The sequence below is a fragment of the Papio anubis genome, chromosome 15 (assembly GCF_008728515.1).
Source record: "Papio anubis isolate 15944 chromosome 15, Panubis1.0, whole genome shotgun sequence".
Taxonomy (NCBI): domain Eukaryota; kingdom Metazoa; phylum Chordata; class Mammalia; order Primates; family Cercopithecidae; genus Papio; species Papio anubis.
The window spans coordinates 4,403,515-4,418,442 of record NC_044990.1 but is presented as its reverse complement, the minus strand read 5'-3'; the positions used below and the strand labels follow the sequence as shown (position 1 = coordinate 4,418,442).

At 42.4% G+C, this 14,928-nt stretch overlaps 1 protein-coding gene across 6 annotated transcripts in view; it reads left to right on the top strand.

Moving 5' to 3' along the window:
* Positions 1 to 466: 466 nt before the first annotated feature.
* Positions 467 to 14,928, top strand: part of CENPJ (centromere protein J) — a 41,346-nt gene continuing 26,884 nt past the window's right edge. For 5 of the 6 annotated variants that reach the window (XR_004178626.1, XR_004178625.1, XR_004178624.1 and 2 more), the window contains exons 1-4: positions 467 to 1,212; positions 10,533 to 11,039; positions 11,578 to 11,701; positions 13,558 to 13,854. Coding sequence is in view for 3 of the 6 variants with exons in the window: in XM_031655770.1 (XP_031511630.1) it covers positions 10,596 to 11,039; positions 11,578 to 11,701; positions 13,558 to 13,854 (865 nt within the window). In the remaining 3 variants the exon portion in view is untranslated. The remainder of the gene's footprint in view (positions 1,213 to 10,532; positions 11,040 to 11,577; positions 11,702 to 13,557; positions 13,855 to 14,928) is intronic. The other variant, XM_003913680.5, reaches the window with a different exon arrangement.

Below are 14,928 nucleotides of genomic sequence, written 5' to 3'. Positions count from 1 at the left end.
TTTAGGAAGAATGATGAGCCTTTTGGGTATGCTTTCAAGCCAAAGAGCTATCCTAAATGAAAAGGAAGATCGGGGCCTTGTCTGGCATCTTAAGTAGTTGTGTGATCTTGGAAGTCTCCGGCTTTAGCTTCCTCACCCGCAATGAAAATTAAAAAGAAAAATTGAAAAAAAGCAGCAAAACCAAAATCTTGATTCAGAGAAGTAGACTCTTTTTGAAGTAGAAAGCAAAACAAATTTTGAAGGGCCAAATTTCTGTGAAATACTGTCTTTAACTCGCGGTCTTTGTTTCAATTGTAATGGTTATAAATGACACTTCATTTGATTTTTTTTTTTTTTGATTAAACATTTTACTGGGCCCTGCTGTTTGATCAGACACAGAAGCCAGGTATGTAGAACTGTGGTAACTCACGGTGCTGCAGCTTCCTAGATGAAAGGGCCGTGGCAGTTACAACAAAACAAAATTTCTTTAATTCTGCACTGTCAGTATTCAAACTAGTTTCAGAATCTAATGGACACACTCTGCCAAACCACCGATCAGCCATTTGAGGAGCGATGAGCGATGCCTATTTTGGAGTAAATTCTTACAGGGTTATCTTCGTCTTACGAAATGGTGTAGTGACTGCCCCTTTTCTCCTTTACTAAGTCACACTCAGCCAAAGCGGAAAACAAAGAAAAAAACCAAACCAAAAAAAACGACAAAATAGACCATAAGCAAATAGAAACAAAACAAAACAAAACCCCCAAAACACCTCCTAAAGCGTCGGGCTCTAGGTTAGCTTTGAGCCTCTGTGCTCCCTGCTTTGCTGGGAACAGGGAGATCCATCGCTCCCTTAGGCGCTCTCTTTAGTTTTCTAAGCGTCGGCGCCCGGAGCGACGTCCACCACGGAAGGTGTTTCCCGGAAACGGTTTTCCGTCCCGCCGCGCCGCCCGCCTACGCCACCACGGGCGCGCTGCTAGTCGGAAGCCGGCGCGCCGTCCGTCCCCAGCCGGGCAACGCCCATCGCTGTGGCGTCACTGGGAGTTGTAGTTTCCCTGGGCTCAGCGGTGCCTGCGCTTTAGCGCAGAGACGCGGGTAAGAGCCTCACTTCCCACAGGCCCTCGGCACGGGGGCGGGGCTCCGACGGAGGCGGTGATTGTGGCGGCTCATTTGTAAATGCTGCGGAGATTCAGGCGTCGGTTCATGCTACTGAGCGGCCCGGCCTTCACGGAGCGGTAATTTGTGGGCGAAAGGAGCGGAGGAGCTCTTTGTCCGTGGCCCCGCGCCGGGGAGGGACGGCGGTGGGCTGGCAGGGCTCCGCTCGGCCCTCGGGGTTGGCTCGGCGGGGCGTGGAGGGAGCGGGGCGCTGGGGCGCACTGGGGTTCACGGCAGTTCAGTGGCTTCGCCGGTTCGCGCTGTTTTGTTCGCAGAGCGGGGGAAGCCGGCCTCTCTGGGGTGTCTGTCTGTCTGTCCTGGCTGTGGCTAGACTTGCGTTCCTGTGGGCAGCGCGGCCGCCGCAGTCCGGTGGAGCGGGGTGGTGAAGTAGCGTTGCTGGCTGTCCTCAGGGCCGGTCCGGCCCGGCTTTGTCAAGGGCTTCTGTCTTGAAGCTTCGTGTGGATTCGTGGCTTTCGAGGACGTGTTGTATTTTAGAGGACTGCTAAATCGCTTCCCAAACGAACTAGCCAACTTTTTACGGTCTAAGAGTGGCTTTGAATTTGCTGTTTGTATCCACTCTCCTCCCTCACCGTGCAGAGATTTTTTTTTTTGCTTTAAAGAATGTTTACATAGCGCTCTCTGGAGGTTTCTAGGCTTTCAATTTGTTATGTTTTTAAAAAGTTTTATTTAGGTATAATTGCTATACAACAAAAATGGCACATGTTTAAATGCATTCCATTTAATGAGTTTGACATACATGTGCACCCGTGTCCTTTAGATTTTGGTATCTGTGAAGTCTGAATCCACATACTAATCCTATCTCGGCATATTATCAATGCTTCGTTTACCAAGACCTCACTATCAGTAATAGCAGGTTCTGGTTAAACTGTTTTTATACTTCATGCTGACATTAAATATGTTTTTAAGATCACGGTCATGAAATTGAAGTGGAGGTATAGAGGGTGTTTTTGGTCGGAGTTGGAGGGGGAGATGCAGATATCTGGGTGCTGCATCTCAAAATTCCTTGCACTTGTCAGTCTAGTAGGGAATTTTTCTAGTTTTCCGTATTATGAAATGACCTTGTAGTCTGTCTCTCTTCTGAATTTGGCTTTCAAAAGATTTTCTGCTAAGTCATTGAAATTAAGCAAGGTTACGTGGTTGATTTTGAGGAAAAAAAAAGTCATTTTTTTTTAGATTGGTGTCCTACTGAAAAACAATCAATGTGCTTAGAAAAAGTTTTTACAAATTATTCAGGAATAACAGATATCCAGTAAAAGTGCGCTAATCTTAAGTGTACAGCCCAAATGTATCCACCCCCTGTATTAATCTTCCCAGTTGTTGAAGTCAAAAATTTGGAGATGAATCTCTAAATTTACCATTTTATTTGGGAAGAAAGAATGGCAGTTCCAGGCGGTCTTCTGTATGTCCAAAGAGCAAAGAGAAAGCTGGAGGTTTTATAAAAAAGAGAATTGTTATATGTGTCGCTCTTTGAGAAAGTTCGTTGGTTCTCCTAAGGTTCTGGGGAGGCAGCAGGTCCTACGGAGTGGGCCATGGTGACGGGCAAAATTAATCGTAGAATTGCAACAAGTTACCCCAGCATCTGTGGATCAGACTGGTCTCAGGTTACCACCGGCAGTTTCAGCATACCGACTGGCAGAGAATTCCATTCTAGGAGCAAACTTATGTGTCCTGAGTGCCTTTCCCTCTTCCCTTCTTGATTGTTTAGTTGGATATGACAAGAGTGACCCAATTCGTGTGATCAGCTTTCACACAGGACAGCCCCCATTTTCCTGGATAACGACCAGTATGCCCTTTATAACTATGAGTTTATTTTGCCTGTTCTTCAGCTTCATATACATGGAAACATGGGCCAGGCGCGGTGGCTCATGCCTGTAATCCCAGCAAATTGGGAGGCCGAGCTAGGTGGATCACTTGAGGTCAGGAGTTTGAGAACCACCTGACTAACATGGTAAAACCCCATCTCTACTGAAAAATTATATATATATATATATATAAAATAATATATATATAAAGTAATATATATAAAGTTATATATATATATATAAAATAGCATATATATATAGCCAGGTATGGTGGTGCATGCCTGTAGTCCCAGCTACTCTGGAGGCTGAAGCGGGTGAATCGCTTGAACCCGGGAGGCTGAGGTTGCAGTGAGCCAAGATCACACTACTGCACTCCAACCTGGGCGACAGAGTGAGACTCCATCTCAAAAAAAAAAAAAGGAAACATATACATTTGTCTGATGTTTACACATCATTATTTATTTTTGTTACTGCCTGTGGCAGCAATTTTTGTTTTTGTTTTTATAAATGCCTGAATAGCTGTGGTTCTCAAAGTGTGATACGGTGAAAAAATGTACATCACATTGGCATTTTTGTTTTTGGTTATTAAATGTTTGGCAGGCAATCATCTTGTTCCTCAAGACAATCTTCAGTTGCAATTAATAGTACAGTAAGCCTTTATACAACTCTTCTACAACTCAACCAGGGAGCAGTGGCAAAAACACAGCATCATTACGTTCACTGTCTATTTCTTTTAACAGTTCTCTAAACTGGCAGTTGATAGCATTTGTACATACTGAACAATTTTAACAATTATATTCATGATACTATTCATAGATTATGCTTCAGAAAACCGAACACAAGAATTTTCAATGTGTGTTATACAGGGGAATGAATCAGTGAGGGAAATAGCAGTCTCTTGTTGTAAAATCCCATTACATTCAGATTTTTTGCCTTATAAAATGACACCATCTGTCATGATAGAAACTGATTTTTAGGCTGGGCACAGTGACTCACACCTGTAATACCAGCAGTTTGGGAGGCCGAAGCAGGAGGACGGCTTGAGCCTAGGAGTTCAAGATCAGCCTGGGCAACGTAGGGGCACCCCGTTACTACAAAAAAAAAAATTAGCTGGGCATGGTGACACACACCTGTAGTCCCAGCTGCTCTGGAGGCTGAGATGGAAGAATCACCTAAGCACGGGAGGTTGAAGCTGCAGTGAGCCATGATTGTGCCGCTGCGCTTCAGTCTGGGCAACGTTGTGAGACCCTGTCTCAGGGAAAAAAAAAAAACCAAAAAACTAATGTTTTCATATCTAGCTGAAATTCTTCTGTCAGACATAAAATACTGGGGCGCAGGGGCTCACGCCTGTAATCCCAGCAGTTTGGGAAGCCAAAGTGGGAGAATGGCTTGAGCCCGGGAGTTCGAGACCATGGGCAACATATGGGGACCACTCTTTACAAAAAATTAGATTAACTGGGTGTGGTGGCATATGCCTGTTGGTCCTAGCTACTCCGGAGGCTTGAGGTGGGAGGATCACTGGGGCCTGGGTGGTAGAGGCTGCACTGAGCCGTGATCATGCCACTGCACTCCAGCCTAGGTGACAGAGACCCTATCTCAAAAAAAAAAAAAAAAGTTAAAAAACATCCATGCCACAGGTTCAGTTTTAAGGCTTTGAATTGATATCATCTCTTTGTAAATTCGGGTAATCTTTGAGATAAAACACACCTAAATTGGTGATTGGTGAGTCTCTCATTGTATTACACAGATAAAGCTAAAGACAAGTGCTTGTAATTTTTTACAGCTTTGAACCTGGATACTAGTAGAAGGGTCTGTGGACAATTGGTTGGTCACTTAGTTGAAAATTTTTCACTTTTTGGAAAACATCTATAACCTTTTAATTAAAATATCTTTTTAAATCGCACAATATTCTTAACAATTTCCTCAACTCACATAACCTGTTTACCTTCTCTTCATCTGAAAATAATTTTCTTTTTTCTTTTCATTTCTCTCTTTCTCTCTCCTCAGCCTCTTTCTTTCCAGGCTTTTTTATAACTGGCCAAAGCTAAAGCCCAGATTCTGTTCAAAATCATAAAACATTTTTTTGTTGGATATTTAGTCCTGATACAAGTGACTAATTACAGTTGACTCTCGAACAACATGAGTTTCAACTTTGTGGGTTCGCTTATGCCTGGATTTTCTTCCACTTCTGTCACCCTTGAGACAGCAAAACCAGCCCTTTCTCCTACGCAGCCTAGTCCAATGTGAGGGCTAGTGACACCAAGACCTTTACTATTAAGTGGAAGCGGATCATCATGAAGGTCTCCCTGCATATCTTTTATATGTTTGTTTTTTAGACACCAAGTATGAAGTCAACACCTTTATGATGATTCATTTCCACTTAACCAATAAATATGTATTTTTTATTATTATCATTTTTTCTCCAGCTTACACTATTGTAAAAATACCGTATGTAATATACATAACATACAAAATATGTGTTACCTGTTGTCAATAAGGCCTCCAGTCAACAGTAGGCTGTTGGCGGTTAAGTTTTGGAGAAGTCAGAGTTACACTTAGAACTCCCCACGCAACTGAAAATCTAAGTGTACCTTTGTTTTAAATTTTAAAAATTGTTCGTACTTATTTTTCAAACTAGAAAAATAATTATGCTATAATTAAAATACTAAATATTTCAACTTAATTACTGCTATGACTTGAATGTCCACCCCAAAACTCATGTTGGAATGTTAATTGCCAATGCAACAGTGTTGAGAGGTGGGAAATGTAAAAGGTGATGAGGTCATGAGGGCTCCACCCTAATGAATGGATCAATGCTGTTATCTCAGAAGTAGGTTGCTGATTTCAGGGGTGGCTTTGTTATAAAAGACAGCCTCCCCCTCACAGGCTGTTTTTTTGCCTTTCTACTCTTCCCCCGTGGGGACAGCCCTTGCCAGTTGCCAATGCCATGCTCTTGTTCTTCCCAGCCCCAGAACTGTGAGAAATAAATTTCCGTTTTTTTTTTTTTTTTTGAGACAGAGTCTCGCTCTGTTGCCCAGGCTGGAGTGCAGTGGCCGGATCTCAGCTCGCTGTAAGCTCCGCCTCCCGGGTTCACGCCATTCTCCTGCCTCAGCCTCCCGAGTAGCTGGGACTACAGGCGCCTGCCACCTCGCCTGGCTAGTTTTTTTTTTTTTTTTGTATTTTTTAGTAGAGACGGGGTTTCACCGTGTTAGCCAGGATGGTCTCGATCTTCTGACCTCGTGATCCACCCGTCTCGGCCTCCCAAAGTGCTGGGATTACAGGCTTGAGCCACCGCGCCTGGCCGAGAAATAAATTTCTTTATATATTACCTAGTCTCTTCTCTGGTATTCTGTTACAGCAGCAGAAAATGGACCAAGATAATTACCAATTACAATTTAAACAGATCATTGTAACTTGTACTGTTTTCAGAAACTATTCAAATAAACACTTAACAGTGTTACAGCCATGTGTTGAAAACAAATTATTCAAACAGAATCAGTCCGTTGACACTGATGAGATTGCAGACATGTTTCTTGGCAATCTGGGGGGTGATGCACACTGACACGGGCTTCAGTACAGCAGCATCTTATACCATGCGGTGGTTAAAGTGAAATGTAGTCCCACCAAGAGAATAAAGTGTTTAAGAGAAAAATATTTTGTACTTACTCACTTTTAAGTTTAATTAACTTTAATTAAAATGGAAAATTCAGTTCTTCGGTCACATTAGCCACATTTCAAATGCTCAGTAGCCACGTGACTAACTGTACTAGATGCATAGGTCCATGTAATTGTATTTTTTTGTCTTTATTTCTTATAATATGCACTGCTGTGCACTTTGTAACTAGCAACATATCTTGGATATATTCATTACTTCTGTATCAGTAAAGAGCTTACTTGTTCTTTTTAACAGTTGTGTAATATGACTACCATGATTAGCTGATCTCCTGTTAATGGACATTTACTTTCAGTTTATTGCAAATGTGAGTTTATGCCAGTATAACTGTGGGACAAAATGCCTAGATGTGAAGTTGCTGAGTCAAAGTTCCTCTGCATTTACAGTTGGCTAGATATTGTCATATTGTCCTTCAAAATGTTGTCCCAGTTCATTCGCTCAGTGAATCCTCAGCGTTTCTTCAAGTTAAATGATGAGAAACAAACAAAAGCCAAAAAGAGTTTGTTTCTCATACTGGTATTACCAGTTTTCAGTCTTTGCCAACCGAGGGCAAGAAAAAATGGTAATGTCGTTACTGTTTTCATTTCCACGTCTTCAGTGGAGTGACAATGCGCCATTTTAATGTTCAGCATCGGTATTTTTCTGTTTATACTTTTCATATGTTTCTGTTTTTTAGACACCAAGTATGAAATGACATACATGTTTGTTTGCCTCCACATTGCCCTTTTTATAAAGTCTAGAATTGTGTCTGGAAAGTAGTGTGAGATGTCATTCCACTTTGGGACTAGACTCTTCCCATCTCCTCCAGAACATGACTGTAGCAATTCTCCCCTTTCTCCATCTTCATCAGCCTACGAACATGCTTTTATTTCTCCTAGTGTAAAAAATACTCCTCTTCACCTTACTTTTCTATGTATTTCCTTCTTTTTATAACAGAACTCCCGGTGTTAGCTGTCTACTGTCTTCAATTTCTTATTCTGTCATGCATCCTCTCTACTCAAGCTTTTGCTCTCCCTGTCCCCAACTGCTCTCACTGAAGTTCTCGTGACCTTTGCTTTGCCAAATTCAGAGTTCAGTTCTCAGTTCTCCTTACCCTTCATCTGTGCACAGCATTTAGCATAGCTCTTTCTTTCTCAAAACACTTTCTTCACTTAGCCTCAAGGACGCTACACTTTTTGCTTCTTATCTGTTTTTTTGTTTTGTTTTGTTTTGTTTTGGAGATGGAGTCTTGCACTTGTCACCCGGGCTGGAGTGCAATAGCGCAATCTCGGCTTATTGCAACCTCCGCCTCCTGGGTTCAAGCAATTCTCCTGTCTCAGCCACCTGTGTAGCTGGGATTAGAGGCTCCCGTCACCACACCTAGCTAATTTTTTGTATTTTTAGTAGAGATGGGGTTTCACCATGTTGGCCAGGCTAGTCTCGAACTCCTGACCTTAGGTAATCCACCAACCTCAGCTTCCCAAAGTGCTGGGATTACAGGCGTGAACCACTGCACCTGGCCACCTCCTCTCTTTTTGACTACCCTCAATCTCTCAGTGATCTCATCCAGTGTCAAGGCTTTAAATACCATCTGTATGCTGAGGATGTCCACATTTGTGCTTCACAGCCTTGGCCTCTTCTATGAGTTGCATTCTGGTGCATCCAGCTGCTGCTGACACGGTGTCTCTACTTGCATGTCTCACAGGCATCTTAAAATGTCCTAAATTCAACTCTTGGTCTCTGATTCCCCCAAACCTGTTCCGTCCTCCATCTTCCCCCTTTCAGTAAATGGCAAATCTGTTCTTCAGGTGCTCAGCCAGGAAATGTTAAGAAATGAGGGAGAAGATGCCATTGATCTCTGGAGGTTGGTAGACAATAAAGGAGGGGTAGTAGATTGTGTAGTTTGGTCATATGAGAGTCAGAATTGCTTGTTAATTTATTATTTCTTTATTGTTTTTTGAGATAGGGTCTCACTCTGTTGCCTAGGCTGGAGTGCAGTGGTGTGACCTTGGTTCACTGCAGCCTTTGCCTCCCAGGTTCAAGCGATTCTCCCACCTCAGCCTCCTGAGTAGCTGGGATTACAGGCATGCACCCTGACACCCGGCTAATTTTTTTGTATTTTTGTTAGAAACGGGGTTTCACCATGTTGGCCAGGCTGGTCTCAAACTCCTAACTTCACGTGATTCGGCTGCCTTGGCCTCCCAAAATGCTGGGATTACAGGTATGAGCCACCACGCCCAGCCTATTTATTTATTTTTTGAGATAAGGTTTTGCTCTGTTGCCCAGGTTGGAGTGCTGCTTACAGCAGCCTCGACCTCCTAGGCTCAGGCGATCCTGCCACCTCAGAACTCCCAAGTAAAATTGCTTTTTATGGTCTAGAAAAGGAGTGTAGTCTGGAAGGAGAAGAGGAATAAGAATATATGTTTTGTCTCAAGGCTCAGTGGTACTGGAGTATGGGCTCCATAGAAACAGCTGTTCTCAGGAAGGTGAGGGAGTGCTCAGACAAGAGGTTGAGGATAATGAGGATTTTGCTGATGATGGACTGTGGGTGTTTGGGGCTCGGATGTTTGGGAGATGGAGCAGAGTGAGGTGTGGGGATTAGTGTGTAAGAAGTGAAGCCTGGCTCTGGGTCTCAGGGCTTCCAGTGGCGAGTGATAGAATAGGTTTAAATAGGTAGATAATGGTGATGGGGGTTTCTGGAGGAATGGGGTATCAGTGGGAGTGTCCTGCAGGTGAAGGTTAGGAAGGCCGGGTGGCGGGGTCTTACCCTGACCCTGATAGCTGCACAACTTGCACCTTCTCCTTCCCTTGGTCCTTAATTTTCCCTTCTAAATGAGGACCCTGTCCACCCTGTCTAAACTTACAACCTCCTTTTCCCACATGGCTTTTATTTTTCCCCTTTGCACTTATTTCTGTTTAACATACTGTATAGTGTGTGTGTGTGTGTGTGTGTGTGTGTGTGTGTGTGTGTGTCTTCCCCACTAGACTTTGATTTATGAACTGCTGTGTACCCAGGGGCAAAAACAGTATCTGGCACAGAGTAAGAACCCAGTAAATGTTAGCTGAGTAAAATCAGACACAGACAGAGGCAAGGCTTGTCTTCTCTGTGATGTCCTGGTTAAGTATATCTATCACATGGTGACAAAGTTACACTAGCAATTTGGTTAATTTTAAAGTCTGATAACTCATACAGAGTTCTAGCATGAGCCAATGTAATTTTTATTGGCTCATGCCATAAGAACTACATTTCTCCTACCTGCCAGACGTGGTGCTTGGCAGTAGTGAATATATAGATACCTTCAAGGAACTTCACGGATTGGTAATGAACGTGAAAGCAAAACACCACTAATGAGATAAGTGCTAGAAGAGTGACGTCACTATTTTACCTCTAGGAATACAGATGAGGGGCTATCTGGTGGGTGAGGTGTTAGTAGGGAGATGAGAGAGGAAGGGACAGGTGAAACAGTGCCAGGTAAAGCCACAGGTGCTGGTGGTAACTTTTGTTCTAGAACTAGGGAGAAAACAGGTTCACCAGTTGGGCAAAGAAACAATGTTAAACAAGGGCCAGAAGCAAGAAAGTGCTTAGTGTGGGTAATATCTGATAGTGGCTTTGTTTTTTTTTCCTTAAGTGAATAACTTAAGGTATTTTATCTTCCATAGTTTAGTTCAACTAATCTAGCCCTTGTATAAAATCATTAGTAATTGAATGTTTAGGTCAAAAAGGATCTTAGGTTTTTGATCTCAATTTGGTTATTTTTAAGACTTAAAAAAAATGTAGCTCAATGCCCAGTTGCTTTGCTAGTTCAGGTCTTTTGTATATGAAATATTGAGGACATTTTTATGCTGGGTTGAGATTTGGGCTTATTTTGTGTAGGACATCTAATGGCTTTACCTAATACATTTTGTCGGCTATCTTTGTCTACAGGTGTTGGAAATCAGTAGCTCTTCTAGCCTTTGCATTGTTTAAATCTAGTGTCATTAGACTAAGATGTTCCTGATGCCAACCTCTTCAGAGTTAAACAGTGGGCAGAACTTCCTAACCCAGTGGATGACCAATCCTTCTCGGGCCGGGGTCATATTAAATCGTGGATTTCCTGTTTTGGAAGCAGACAAAGAGAAGCAAGCAGCTGTGGACACTTCTACCAGCTTTCCTGTTAAAGGCACACATTGTTCTGACAGCTTCAGCTTTATAAATGAAGAAGATTCACTTCATGAAGAACAGAAGTTGGAGTCAAAGAGCCCTTACAAACCACAGTCAGATAAATCTGAAACTCATACAGGCTTTCCTCGCATTACAAAGGGACCACAGATAGTGGCATGTCAGGACGCTCCTGGACACCAGGAAGAGAACAAAAATGACTTCATCCCAGATCTTGCGAGTGAATTCAAAGAAGGGGCTTATAAAGACCCACTTTTTAAAAAACTTGAACAGGTACAATAGGATTTGGGCTACTGTGGATTTATGTCATTGCAGGTTTCTGTTTATGTAATAGAGTCATCTGTTCCAGGTCTTCTTGTTTTTCCCCTTCACTCTGAAATCCTCAGAATACCAGATTTGGCCCTTTGTCTAATGTGAAACATTAAAGTGTGTTTAATATGTAAAATATAATTATAGCACTTATGATAACTTTAAGTTGTTACCTCATTTGGCAAAAAGTAAGAAATGGTTGTTTAAGTATTGGGGAAAAAAACAGTACATCATTGGGATGATGTACTGAAGCCCATCCTATTTTAACAATCAAAGGATTTATATGACTGTTTCGGTCTCTTAGTTGAGATAGTTGATGTGATTTCCTTCGTAAGGATTTGAGTTTTAGATTTTTGGTGGCTGATTTAGTTACCTAGGGATCCCTGTCTAAAACTTCTTACCAGGAAAGATAGGAGGAGGGAGATGGGAGGAATTAAGGGAACAAGGCGTCCACGAAGAAATGTAAAGTTGATTTAATAAAATTAATTTTGTATTATAAAAGCTGAAAGAAGTACAACAGAAGAAGCAGGAGCAATTGAAGAGGCAACAGTTGGAGCAGCTCCAGAGACTCATGGAAGAACAAGAGAAGCTGCTCACCATGGTGTCTGCGCAGTGCACACTTCCAGGTATGCTTTGCCCACACGGAGCCTCCGTGCAGCGCACATTTCTGACCTGTGGTTGTTTGACAGGTTGTTTCTATTGTTCCCGTATCACGTGTTGTAAACTCCAGTTTCTTTAAGGGCCAAGCAGATAAATGTGAAATGGTAGAGTTGTAATATAACTGGAACAAGAAGGAGCTGCGGCATTCTGGTGTGTGCCTGCCCTGCTTTCAGGCATTCATGTTTATTCATTAAAAAAAAATGAGCTGGGTGTGGTGGTCCATGCCTGCGGTCCTAGCTACTCTGGAGACTGAGGTGGGAGGATTGCTTAAGCCCAGGAATTTGAGGCTGCAGCAGTGAGCTATAATGGCACCACTGCATTCCAGTTGGGGCAACAGAGTGAGACCCTGTCCCCCCAAAAATGGTCCAATGTAAGAAAAGTCAGATTTGGCCTAGAGCTACTACTGGTATCCAACCCCTGCCTGATGAATGAAAGCTGTTGGGTGTCATAAAGGTAAACATACGTAGAAGCCATTCTGTTCACCTGAAGAACCACACCAAAGATATTTTCTGGGGTAGAGATGACAGTATCCTGTTGTGTGACCTGTCAGTTAACGGAAAGCATCATGTGCCAATCAGGAAAGAAAACTGGAAATGTGACCTGGAGCAGTGGTTTGAAAGTGTCTTGACCACACTCTGTAGTGGTAAAAATGTTTAAAATGGTGACTCATAATGACAGCAATTTCATGTCATCAGTCCTTATTGGTGTTCCTGGCAGGTAGTGAGGACATTTTCTATCTTGTTTATTCTAATTCTATATCATTTTTAAAAATGCTACATCTGATGACAGAATTATGGATTGTGTATAGAATTATAGATAGTTTGAAAAAAACTGAGGTTGGAGCCATGTGTTTGCTTCTTGGTGCTACTTTTAAGAGATATACTTTCCTGACCCAGGAAAGCACCTGTTCTGCTCAGAGATTGTGCTGGGCATTGAGAATACAAGAAAAAAGAAGACTTGGCAAGTGAGTGAGGCTGGGTGCAGGGGTCGGGTGGGGCGTGGTTGTGAGAATTGTAGCGCATGAACAATGGTTTAGGGAATTTGGATGTTTATCTCAGAGAATATAGAAAACATTGCCTTGAAATAGTTGAATGGCTTAGGGTTTCTTTATGGAATACATACAAAGAATAATCAAAATCACGTAAATAACAGCTGTGATACTTTTAAAGGTAGAACCAGCACTATGACAGAATGACAGGAAAGTTGATTTCAAAGTTACTTACATAAGAACTAGCCTCATTCAGTCATGGAGCGGTTTGCTTTGGGGCAGTGGTTTTCAAATATTTTGGTCTCGGGACCCCTTAGGATTCTTAAATTTTTGAGAGCCCCAAAGAACTTTTGTTATATGGGCTGTATTTATCAATAACTTACTGTATTAGAAATTAAAACAGGCTAGACATGGTGGCTCACGCCTGTAATCCCAGCACTTTGGGAGGCCAAGGTCAGTGGATCACCTGAGGTCTGGAGTTCAAGACCAGCCTGGCCAACATGGTGAAACCCCCTCTATACTAAAAATATAAAAAATTAGCTGGGCGTGGTAGCACACGCCTGTAATCCCAGCTACTCAGAAGGCTGAGGCACGAGAATCACTTGAACCCAAGAGGTGGAGGTTGCAGTGAGCTGAGATCGCACCACTGCACTTCAGCCTGGGTGACAGAGCGAGACTGTCTCAATCAATCAATGGTTTTGTTAATCACCATCTCCTAATAAAGGGAAAAGATACTTTTATCACTGCAGAGAAGCCTTTGTAGGGTGGGGTCACTACTGGGGAGAAAAAATGTTGAAGGAAGTCATCAGCTTTGTTGCTTTTCTTAATTGCAAGGTTTGAGTGTACTGCCTGATGATCAGAGCCAGAAGCACAGATCTCCAGGAAATGCCACCACTGGCGAGAGAGCCACACGCTGCCTCCCATCGTATGTCTACCCAGACCCAACCCAGGAAGAAATATGCACTTCCAACATTTTATCCCATGAGCAAAGCAACTTCTGTAGAACTGCTCATGGAGATTTTGTCTTAACTTCAAAACGTGCTTCTCCTAATTTATTTTCTGAGGCACAGTGTCAAGAAGCACCTGTGGAAAAAAGTAATTTAAAAGAAGAAAACCTTAACCATCCCACAGGTGAGCTACTTGTGTTTCTCTCTTCTGTACTTACAGTGTTACTAAGTTGTCCTAAGATCAAGCCTTTCCGTGTGTTTTCTTTAAAAATTATTTTTTCAAAGACGGAGTCTTGCCGTGTTGCTCAGGCTGGACTCCCGACTCCTAGGCACAAGTAATCCTCCCCGGTCAGCCCCTGAGGTAGCTGGGACTATAGGCACATGCTACCCTGATAGCTCTGTGTGGTTATTTTTTTCTTGTCCCCTGTGACGTGCTTTTTTTTTTTTTTTTTTGGATTCAGAGTCTCGCTCTGTCACCCAGGCTGGAGTGCAGTGGCACAATCTCGGCTCACTGCAACCTCTGCCTCTAGGGTTCAAGTGATTCTCGTGTCTCAGCCTCCCAAGTAGCTGGGATTACAAGTATGTGCCACCATGCCCAGATAATTTTGTGTGTTTTTAGTAGAGATGGGGTTTCACCGTGTTGGCCAGGCTAGTCTCAAACTCCTGGCCTCAAGTGATCTGCCTGCCTTGGCCTCCCAAAGTGCTGGGATTACAGATCTGAGCTACTGAACCCAGCCTTCATGCCTTGTTCCTAATTTAGAGTTAATTCATCCGTGTGGAAAGCTCACATATGTTTTTCTTCTTTTTTACACAACATGCTTCCCTAGCCTTTTGTTATGGAAAATTTCAAACATCTAAAAAAGTTGAAATACCACTGCAGTGATTACTGATATACCTACCACCTGGATACAGCGGTTAATATTTTGCTGTATTTACTCTATCAATGTATGTATGTGTGTGTATATATCTTCTATATGTATATCCTTATCTTTACCTCTATTTGTGTATAATTTGCTGAACCATTTCAGTGAAAATAATATGCAGGTATCTTGTTACTTCATTCCAAATATTTCAGTATGCATCAAGTAAAAATTAGGACATCTGTTTAACCACAGTGCTATTATTATATCTAAAGAAATTAATGATAATTCCTTAATATTCAAGTTCGTTTTGGAATTCCCGCAGTTATCCCAAAATGCCTTTTAAAGGTGCTTTTTTTTTTTTTTTTTTTTTTTTTTTTTTTTTTTTTTTTTTTTTT